Genomic DNA, 10084 nt, shown 5'->3' with positions numbered 1-10084 from the left:
GCGGCGGCGGGGGAACCCTAGAAGTAGGGAGCGGGAGCAAGAGCGGGTGGCCACTATCCGTGTTCAGGCTTCTTGATGGGTAACGGTGCCGCCGTGCTTTCGCCTGCTAGTGTATACTCCCTCTATAAAAAAATATAAAAACGATTAGGTCACAACAACCCCTTAAAAAAATAGGTAACACTGATCGGGCGGAGATAGCTGAGCTGACATTATCGTTATACATATATTTTCTGAAGTTAACGGGCATGACAGTACCATATCTCATTTACAAAATCATGAAACTATACATATATTTTCTGAAGTTAACGGGCATGACCGTATCATATCTCATTTACAAAATCATGAAACTTTACATGTCTCACACTCGAAAAAGTACAATGCTAGGGTCGATTCCTTCGGGAACCTGCTGCTCGTCACACGTCTCCGGCAGCGACAGCGCGATCTTGGTGGCAAACTCCAGGTAGCTCTCGAACTTGTCGCTGTCGCCAGCAGTCTTGTTCCCCTTCATCTTCGTGTTAGAGCTACCATGACCATGCAGCAGCTCCTCCATCATGAGGTGGTGCTTGACCGCACGGCGCCGGAAGGTCCAGTTGCCGGTGGCCCAGTCGAAATTGTAGAGCGGCAGAAACCGGTGGCCGTGCGCCGCGACGAAGTCGATGGCGGCGTGGATGAACCGGAACTCCTCCGGTGGGAGGTAGTAGGCGAAGCTCACCCTCGTCCATCCCGGCTTCACACCGTGATAGCCCTAGAGGAAGAAACAAGTTCAGTCAAATTTGTCAACCGGTAGTAAAACGTACAGTACAAAGTTGTGTGTTTCGAATGATATAATACCAGGTGATTCTAAGAGATGTTTCTTTAGTACCTACCTTAAGAATGGCGGAGCGGATCCGAAGGGAGAGCTCCTCGCCGACGCCGAGGAGGGCGTGCCCGTACGGGCTCGCGCAGCTGCAGCCGCCCCTGGCCTGGATGCCGAACAGATCGTTCATGAGCTTGGCGACGAACCGCCCGTGGAGGGGCAGCCGTCGCCTCCTCCTCCCCAGCGTCGTGTCGCCGCCGGGGTAGACGAGGAACGAGAATATCGGCAGGCGGCGCGCCTCGACGCTGCCGAGCACCTTGACGGCGGGGTTGGACAGGAGCCACCGCATGGCCGCGTCGGCGTGGACGCGCTCGCGGAGCGCGATGGCGCCGAGCCCGACGTGCTCCTTGACCCAGAACGCGAGCGAGGCGCGCACCTTCTGCGTGATGGGCGGCGTGCCGGCGTCCTCGCGCTCCTCCACGTCGTCGAGGTACACCGTGTCGTCCTCGCTGCGGCCGTTGACGTAGGCGACGGTGCCGCCGCCGCACGTGGTGGGCGGCAGCGAGGCGAGGCGGTAGAGGGAGCGGTTCATGAGCAGGAGGCCCGGCGTGCCGGGGCCGCCGGGGAACTTGTGCGGGCTGAGGAACACCGCGTCGTAGCCGTCCATGTCGCCCGATCTCATGTCGATCTCCACGTAGGGCCCGCTGCACCGTACGCAATGTCAACGCCATGCACGCACCACACAGGAATGTGTCACACCATTTCACGGAGCTAGACAGACACGTTACGTGCACGTACGGCACTACAAATAATTCTCTTTGCTGGTACTACGTACGCGTGGTCGCTGTATTAAATTTTCTTTTCGAAAGCGTGGTCGCTGTATTAATTGCTAACAGTAAGTTGATGAATGCATGGGTGAAGGCAATCGAGCCGAGGGGCCGGTCGTCCTTTTTCTCCGATAACAACAGGTGGAGTGCACAAAACACACATTCATTGTACCACCAACACGACCAGCGATATTTCTTGTCAGACTGCCCGACCCGATCGGCCAGGTGCAGGAAGCAGCTGCACATTGGACGGCTTTCTCTCGTACAAAACCGTGCAAGAAATCTTTCATCTCGTTGAGAGAGAGTCCCCATCAGACGGATGAGGAGTTTAAATACGTGAGGGGACTTTTCGGTGATCTAGCTCTATAATGTTCTAAAATACCATGGGGACAAATTCATATATGAATCTAAAAAAACTCGTAATAAAACACACATGCTTGTTTAAAGCACGAAGAATAAGATTTAAATCTTAGTGAATGCAATCAAGCCCCGACAACTTTACCACTGACGGAGCTACGTGTTAGGAAAATGGGCCACGGCTAGCCTAGGCCATAGGAAACATAGTGTGGTATTGAGAGAAACTGAGCCACGAGGAGAAAGTAGCCAGCCTTCCTTTGTACTAACCCACCCAACTTTGGTCGTGTAGCTCCATTTCTGAACTTCGCCACCCGATGAGTAATTATTCTGGTGGATCCATACACATCGCCCTTCACTATATAGGATTTGGAAGACGATGTCGGCGGCTATGGCGAAGGTTCGCATTTGGACAAAAGCTTGACCCCTGGTGATGGCATGAAAGCAAAGATACATAATTAAGAGTCGACAGAGGTTGGCAATCTTCTTCTTTTCTGCGGGAGGACAGAGATTGGCAATCGCCTCATGAAGACTATGGTATCATGAAGACTATGGTAACAGCAAACCATCACATGTTGTTTTTCAAATGATAGATGATCACATCGCGATACATTGTTTCCTCGCGCATTGTTAGCGTGTACCCTCATCTTTGTTGTTATTTTAGTGTCGGAGTGTCGGTTGACAAAGGGACTCTGAATCCCCAAATGGTGTGTTGCTCATTTCGTGGGTTTGTTCTCGTGGTTCGAATCGGTCAAATGTTTAGGGAATTTTATCATCCTGCTTCCATCTTCTATCCCACCTAAAATGGCTGCATGCATCACCCAGATGCAGAGTCTGGGGGTATATCCTCCTTTTCAAAAAAAAAAAACTTCTATCCCACCGATCTGAAGCTCGTGCCATGCTCCAATCCGATGTGTGAGTGGTATAACCTCTATCTCATTATTGCAAGCGATTTTTGTGATTTATTGCCTTTGAAACTAGCTTCGGGCTAGGTGTTATCGGAACAAGTTTTGGGTTAGGTATTACCTTCATAACTACCTTCGAGCTAAGTCCTGACATCGGAACTAGCTTCAAGCTTGTAGCCTTCGGAAGACCTAAATCTGAACTCCTCGGATCCGCAATACATATAGGAAACCAAGGTGGCGGTTCACGCAACACTGAGTGACAGGGGAAAAGGTGTGTCTCAACTCTCGACTCCTCAAAGTATTCTCTGGCATCACTCGCTTTCTAAACCAGTGTGTTTCCAAAACTACTATTGTTCATGCATACCCAACAACACTGAGGTTGACGATATTCATGAAAAAAGATATCAACACCTATATTACCAATTCAATATGAATTGATTCTTTTTTTTTTGTGAGAAAATATGAATTGATTCATCATGAAATATGTATTGAAAGTATAATTATTTGATGTGGTAAATGTTCTTATTTTTTATAATCTTGGTCAAACATAAGTATATTGATTCGATGTAGTAACTGGTGTTACCTTTTCTACAATCTTTGGTCAAACTTCAGAGAAATTGACTTGCGAAGAACTTTGAGAATCTATTTCCGGGAATGTGGGAGCAGTAAATTTAATTCGGGGGCATTTTGGAACAAATATACCCGGGTATGGCTCCTACTATATTGTAAAAGGTCCCAGAGTATTAAGTATTTTCTGTGAACGACAGAACTGAAGTCTTGCGTGTGGTGATACGAAGTTTCATCACAATTGGAGATGCGCTACGACTTGTCCAGGTCAATGCCCTTCGTTGTCTAGCCAGACTTGCTGTGATCATGCACTAATAGAGAAACATTGAGCGAGGCATTAAGACAGACCACTTCCATGCTGAGAGGGACCGGCCGGAGAGAAGATCAGCAAGATCAACAAGGACATGATTTGTTTTTGCTACAGGATAATGTGCGCGGTACGTTCTCGAGTCAATGTTCGCTTGTAGTTTACACTGTTCTGGCGTGCAATTGCTTGACACGAGTAACCGCATCAGCCAAGTCAAAGTGGCGACCGATAACTCATCATGCAGCAGGGCTGCTATATTAATTGGCGCAGCGCTGGCCGGCATGGCTGCATCCAGCAGAGCAGGTGGAGTGTGGCAACGGACAAATTTCTCGTGGTTGCGCGGGTTGCGATGTCAAAGCGCGGTGGAAATCTGATCTAGAGGAAACGCGCATTGGTAGGTTTTCTGTTGGAATTGGTATTGCCGATCATATTTAATTAATCCACTGGTAGGACTTCTGACCGGGAGAACGCCGTGTATTTACTGGACCGTCAAAGGGGAGCACCGGGTGATAGATAGCAATGGCAGTACGTGTACACGAAAACGGGAGAAATGCAAATACGAACTCAGTTTTATGTACCAGTATCCATTTTTTCCGAAAATATGTACTCCCTCCGTTTTAAAATAAATGACTCAACTTTATATTAAATTTAGTATAAAGTTAATACAAAGTTGAGTCATCTATTTTGAAATAGAGGGAGTAATATCCAAAATTCTGGTATCTATAGATGAAACTTGTTAGATGTAATGGACGGTAGGTTGGGTCGAGCTTGATAACATGTAGGCGTCATTTTGCGAATATCCGTACTAAAAACACTAGCCTAATGAACGTTATTACCGCAAAAAAGTACATTGTTTCCAAATAATGTGAGTCCAACGCAACATGTTCGGTCGATCATGGTGTTGGTGCACAATATACAAGACTAAAACATTGGGATTGGCTACGTGGACGTACCTCGCGGCAAAGTCGAAGCAGGCGAAAGCCCCATGCTGGTGCAGAACGCGCGCGATCGCTCGGGTATCGGTGACGATGCCGGTGGCGTTGCTGCACGCCGAGAATGACCCCAGCATGGGCCGCTTCGCGTACTCGGGGGAGCCCAGCGCGCGCCGGAGCGCGGCGAGGTCGACGAGCCCGTCGTCGCCGGCGCCGACCTCCACGACGTCCGCCAGGCTCTGCCGCCACGACAGCAGGTTCGAGTGTTGCTCGTAGGGTCCCACGAAGACCACCCACCGCTCCTCCGCGCGCAGCTGCGCGAGCAGCCGCGCCCGCAGAAGCGGCCCCGGCGGCGCGGCCATCCCCATCACCTCCTGCAGGCGCTTCACCGCCGCCGTGGCGCCGGACCCGCAGAAGATCAGCGCGTCGTCGGCACCGGCGCCCATGCACCGCTTGATGTAGCTTGCCGCCGTCCTCACCATCTTCGTCGTCCTGCTCCCGACGTAGCTGTCCTCCGTGTGCGTGTTCCCTATACATCACACGCACGTCGATCGTGTCAATCATTCCCGCACTCTCTCTTGCGTGCTAGATCCACATGCAAAGTATTAGTGCTGATCGAGCTGACCGTAGAAGGGGAGGACTTGTGTGAGGATGTAGTCCTCGATGTAGCGGAGGCCGCGCCCGGAGGCGGTGTGGTCGGCGTAGACGAGGGCGCGGCGGCCGAACGGCGTGTCGAACTCGGCGTCGTGGCCGACCATCTGCGATCGCACCCACCTCCACGACGTCCGCCAGGCTCTGCCGCCACGACAGCAGGTTCGAGTGTTGCTCGTAGGGTCCCACGAAGACCACCCACCGCTCCTCCGCGCGCAGCTGCGCGAGCAGCCGCGCCCGCAGAAGCGGCCCCGGCGGCGCGGCCATCCCCATCACCTCCTGCAGGCGCTTCACCGCCGCCGTGGCGCCGGACCCGCAGAAGATCAGCGCGTCGTCGGCACCGGCGCCCATGCACCGCTTGATGTAGCTTGCCGCCGTCCTCACCATCTTCGTCGTCCTGCTCCCGACGTAGCTGTCCTCCGTGTGCGTGTTCCCTATACATCACACGCACGTCGATCGTGTCAATCATTCCCGCACTCTCTCTTGCGTGCTAGATCCACATGCAAAGTATTAGTGCTGATCGAGCTGACCGTAGAAGGGGAGGACTTGTGTGAGGATGTAGTCCTCGATGTAGCGGAGGCCGCGCCCGGAGGCGGTGTGGTCGGCGTAGACGAGGGCGCGGCGGCCGAACGGCGTGTCGAACTCGGCGTCGTGGCCGACCATCTGCGATCGCACCCACTCCACCTTCTCCTCCGCCTCGGCGCTCCGCTCCGACTTGGCGAGGAGCAGGCTCAGCAGGGTCTCCTTGTCGTTGCCGATCGTCGTGGCCTCGACGCGGTCGGCGCCGTCCGCCATGGCCGCTCGAAGGGACGGCATGCTAACTAAGTTGCTTGCTTGCAAAATGCAAATGCTCTACAAAACGTTACCCAACGGAGGCGTGTATATACTCGTGTATAAATTACAGGATATATTGTATTATTTTTTCTTTTGTCTTGTGAGCTTATCTAACCTTTGCATGGGCATGAGCGCATGACTCCGTGCAATTATGTAGCTTGCAGTCTTTTGCTACACGTACGTGTCCAAGTTTATGTTCACATGCAAATTTGAAACCAGTAGCTACATATGATCAACTAATTTATACCATTAAAAATCGAACAAATCAGTGTCAGTGTCAATAGATGAGATCACACGAGACGACTTAACCCATGGCTTCTTTGGTCAATGTCGTGGTTGCAAAATTGCGGTACCAGCTTGAAGAAATTTCAATGTCCTACGTGATCAAAGTCGTGCAGCTGGAGCGTACGTATAGGTGTTTTCCATACTTCCATTTGGTCGGCTATTACTGTCAAAAAAAGATTTAACCGCCGGCTATTCAGTGTAGTTACATCACACACTGAAATCTCATCACTGTCAAAAAAAGATTTAACCGCCGGCTATTACTCCATTTACAATTTTTTTTCTAGATGACTCGATGGACAGTTGGACACATGTCGTCCAACAATTTCTGTAGTTTTTTATAACGGATCAGCTGACATACGAGGGGAATTATTTATATCCAGCAGGCATCAGCGCACGACTTTTTTAGATGGGTTGTGTTGTGCGTGGGAGGTTAATTGCTTATGATGGTTTGGTCCGTAAATGAAATGAACTAGGGTTCAGGGCATCTCCAACACCGATCTTTAAATCACCCGTATACGTTTGAATCGAGCTGTCCGAACGTGTTTTGTCATCCAATGTACCCCTGTATCTGTCCACTTGCTGGTTCGGACGTGTTTTTTCTAGCAAACAGAAGACAAAGTGGAGGTGGGGAGGGGACAGGAGGCTTTGCGGGCGTCCGGACCGCTGCCGCACCTGCGTCTGACTGCCCTAGCCCACCACAAATCCCCACCACATCTCCCGCGCTTTCCATCGAATGCAGCGCCGCTTGCCGTGCTGCATTCATGCTGACCCAGAGCATGCAACGGCCGACATTGATGCCCGCGATTTGACCAGACTGGAGGCGGTGCTGGTGGACATGACCTGTCACGCGTCCCGAGAAATCAACTCGGGCCGTTGCGCCGCATTGAAACAGGCTGACCACCCCTTCACCTGGCTTGCTTGCGGCTTTTTAAGTCATGTGGTGTGTAGCAGGAGGTGTAGCGGCTCCTCCACGACCGGCAGACAGCTGCAGGATAAGGCTGTCGCAACCCTCCGGCGTCATACCACCGCTGGTGGGAGGATGACACGGACAATGATGACGGTGCAGTGGGGCACGACTGCCATGCCTACAAGGTAGTTGCCCGTTATAGGTTTTAGTTTTTTTTTCTAGTTTTATGATCAAACGGTCAAAATTGCGACCATTTTATGTAAATTATGACCGAACTTGAATGAAATCCGTTGTGTTTGCTTGAATTTCGTATGCTAGTTTAAATAGTGGTTGAAATGTATGCGGGAAGCGTTGGATGGCCGGCTCCTACATCCATGTCCATGGACTAGTTCCCCTTTGTCCGCGAACGAATGCGAAGAAAATTTGCAAGTCAGCGTTGAAGATGACCTAACATTGAAAGTTTGCGTCTAACTATTTTTGCCATCAAGAAAAGTGCATCTTCCTTCACGCAAGATCCCAGAGTTAGAACCATGTAGGGAATGGGGGCTCCTCCTAGCTCATCCACTTCTGATCGTCTGATTCGTTTTTCAAACACGAGACGTCGTTCGATCGCAGGATGGGAAGATCCGGACCGCTGAATCAAGAGGCTGAGGCTGTATTAATGAATAGTAATTTTGTGTTGTCACTTCTGTATCAATATGGTTTATGCAGAGGGAAGTAGTTCTTACAAAGATAACCTTGCTAAACGTAATTGACATGGTAGCAAAAAATATTGATTTTGTGATCATGAGGAGACAATCCATCATTTTTTTTGTCGTCTCCATTTACTACCTTGATCTGGCGCACAGTTCATGTTACTTACAATTTAGCACCGTCAATGAGTATTCAAATTTTTTTTGGAAACTTGTTAGGTGATATTCATCATAAGCTGAAGGGTCAAATCCACGTGAGAGTTTCCGTCATTCTTTGGGCAATATGAATTGTCGGAAAGACTGTGTTTTTAACAGATAATCTACACCTAATTTCTTGCATGTTATTTACGGGGCTACAACTTCAATCCGTATGTGGTCATCACTGCAACATGTGGACGTGCGAGGGCTTATGGCCTCTGGGTGCAGCCGGCTGGAAATGGTTGCGCATGGTTTATTCAACCAATTTGGCTGGCGAGTGTTGGAGATATGCCCTAGAGGCAATCATGTGATGATGATATTTCATTATGTATCCATGAGTCTTTTGTATTATAGTTGAACTTCATCAGTGATATGTATCAACAAGTATGTGACTTGTTTGTGAGACTATATATTATACGACGATCGTTCTAATGGTTCCTAGTTGATAAGGTTATGCAGACATATACCCTTTAATTAGTATACGATTCGATTGATGACTATGTTACACAGGTCACGGGCATAGAGATGCTAAACCGATAGTATGGACTTGGGGATGGAGATCGCCAAGTCGGACAGACCCACTTCGAGACGCAACGAGATATTGTCATATGTTAGTCTCAAGTACAATGTATATGCCATGTCCTAGACCCGAGGCCCTCGCATGTTCTCGGGATGAGGATCTACTCATTTAGGGTCTATCAAATGCTACCGTATAACTGGGTAGTTATAGAGGTAGCTTTCGTATGAGTCGTGAGACACTCCGCGAGACATGATTGACCAAGATGGAATTTGCCTCTCCTATAAGGAGAGATATTCTCTGGGACCTCTCGATTGATCAGACTTGGAAAGCATGGCCATGCAACTTGGGTTAAGAGTTAACCCGATTCGGAAATCTGTATCACGGTTTAGAGAAGAGAGGTCGATACACCACAAGGATGACAAGTTCTCGCCTTAGCTTGACAACATATATCGTGAGGCGAAAGGAATGTTGCATATGACGCATTGTCGAGGTTCGTCTAACGACTTTACACACACACGAGTTGGCACGTTCTACTATGAGTCGCTACCAACTATCAGCTGGGTCATGTCCATATGTACGTGAACCTATAGGGTCACACACTTAAGGGGCTGCAATCCATTCGGATTAGATCCAAGTGGAAATGGGTTTAGACTCCTAGTGGGCCTCAAGTGTTGAGCCCACTTCGGAGTCTATATAAAGGGGAGTGGCACACCTCTTAGGGTTGATCTTTTTCCTTCCTCCACAGTCGTGGTTACTCCCCACGCCCCATAACGCGCGATTGGACCTAGCAGTCTATTGCCCGACGCTGCTCTCCATACGTGTGGATACCTTGGAGGCATTGCATCTGCGGTGCTTGGACAAACGTTCGAGGGATCCGCAAGGAGACATTTGAGGGATCCACGAGGAGTTGTTCGCGGGACTTCATCGTTCGCGGGACATCACTGTTTGTGGGAGATCAGTCGAATAACTACACTTATAACCAACTCTACTTTCGCTACGATGACTGCACGTCTAGTGGTAAACTCGATCCCGTGATCTATTTTCAGCAGCATGATCTTGGGTGCGTGGTAGAATTTTTTTTATTTTGTGCTAGCGCAACATACCGCGTGATCCAGCATTTGGACCTTCGTAGATATGGATTTTTTTGTGAAACAAAAAACATGCAGAAAAACAGGAACTAACATTGTGCACTTGATTAATAAGTTAAGCCATAAAATAATATAAAAATGCGCCTAAACCATATATAATTGATGTAAATATAGAATGAACACTTCATAAATTATAGATACATTGGAGACATATTTAATGG

At 49.3% G+C, this 10084-nt stretch overlaps 1 protein-coding gene across 1 annotated transcript; it reads right to left on the bottom strand.

Annotated features, from left to right (window-relative positions):
• Nucleotides 1–217: 217 nt before the first annotated feature.
• On the bottom strand, nucleotides 218–5632 carry LOC123094598 (probable cysteine desulfurase). The gene is made up of 4 exons (XM_044516573.1): nucleotides 5314–5632; nucleotides 4710–5217; nucleotides 867–1500; nucleotides 218–745 (listed from the first exon to the last, which is right to left on the bottom strand). Exons 1-4 carry the CDS (start codon nucleotides 5444–5446, stop codon nucleotides 359–361), a joined length of 1662 nt encoding a protein of 553 aa, XP_044372508.1. The 5' UTR covers nucleotides 5447–5632; the 3' UTR covers nucleotides 218–358.
• Between the last annotated feature and the right edge of the window lie 4452 nt (nucleotides 5633–10084).

Source organism: Triticum aestivum, chromosome 4B (genome assembly GCF_018294505.1).
Source record: "Triticum aestivum cultivar Chinese Spring chromosome 4B, IWGSC CS RefSeq v2.1, whole genome shotgun sequence".
Taxonomy (NCBI): Eukaryota; Viridiplantae; Streptophyta; class Magnoliopsida; order Poales; family Poaceae; genus Triticum; species Triticum aestivum.
This window is presented reverse-complemented; position numbering and strand designations above follow the sequence as displayed.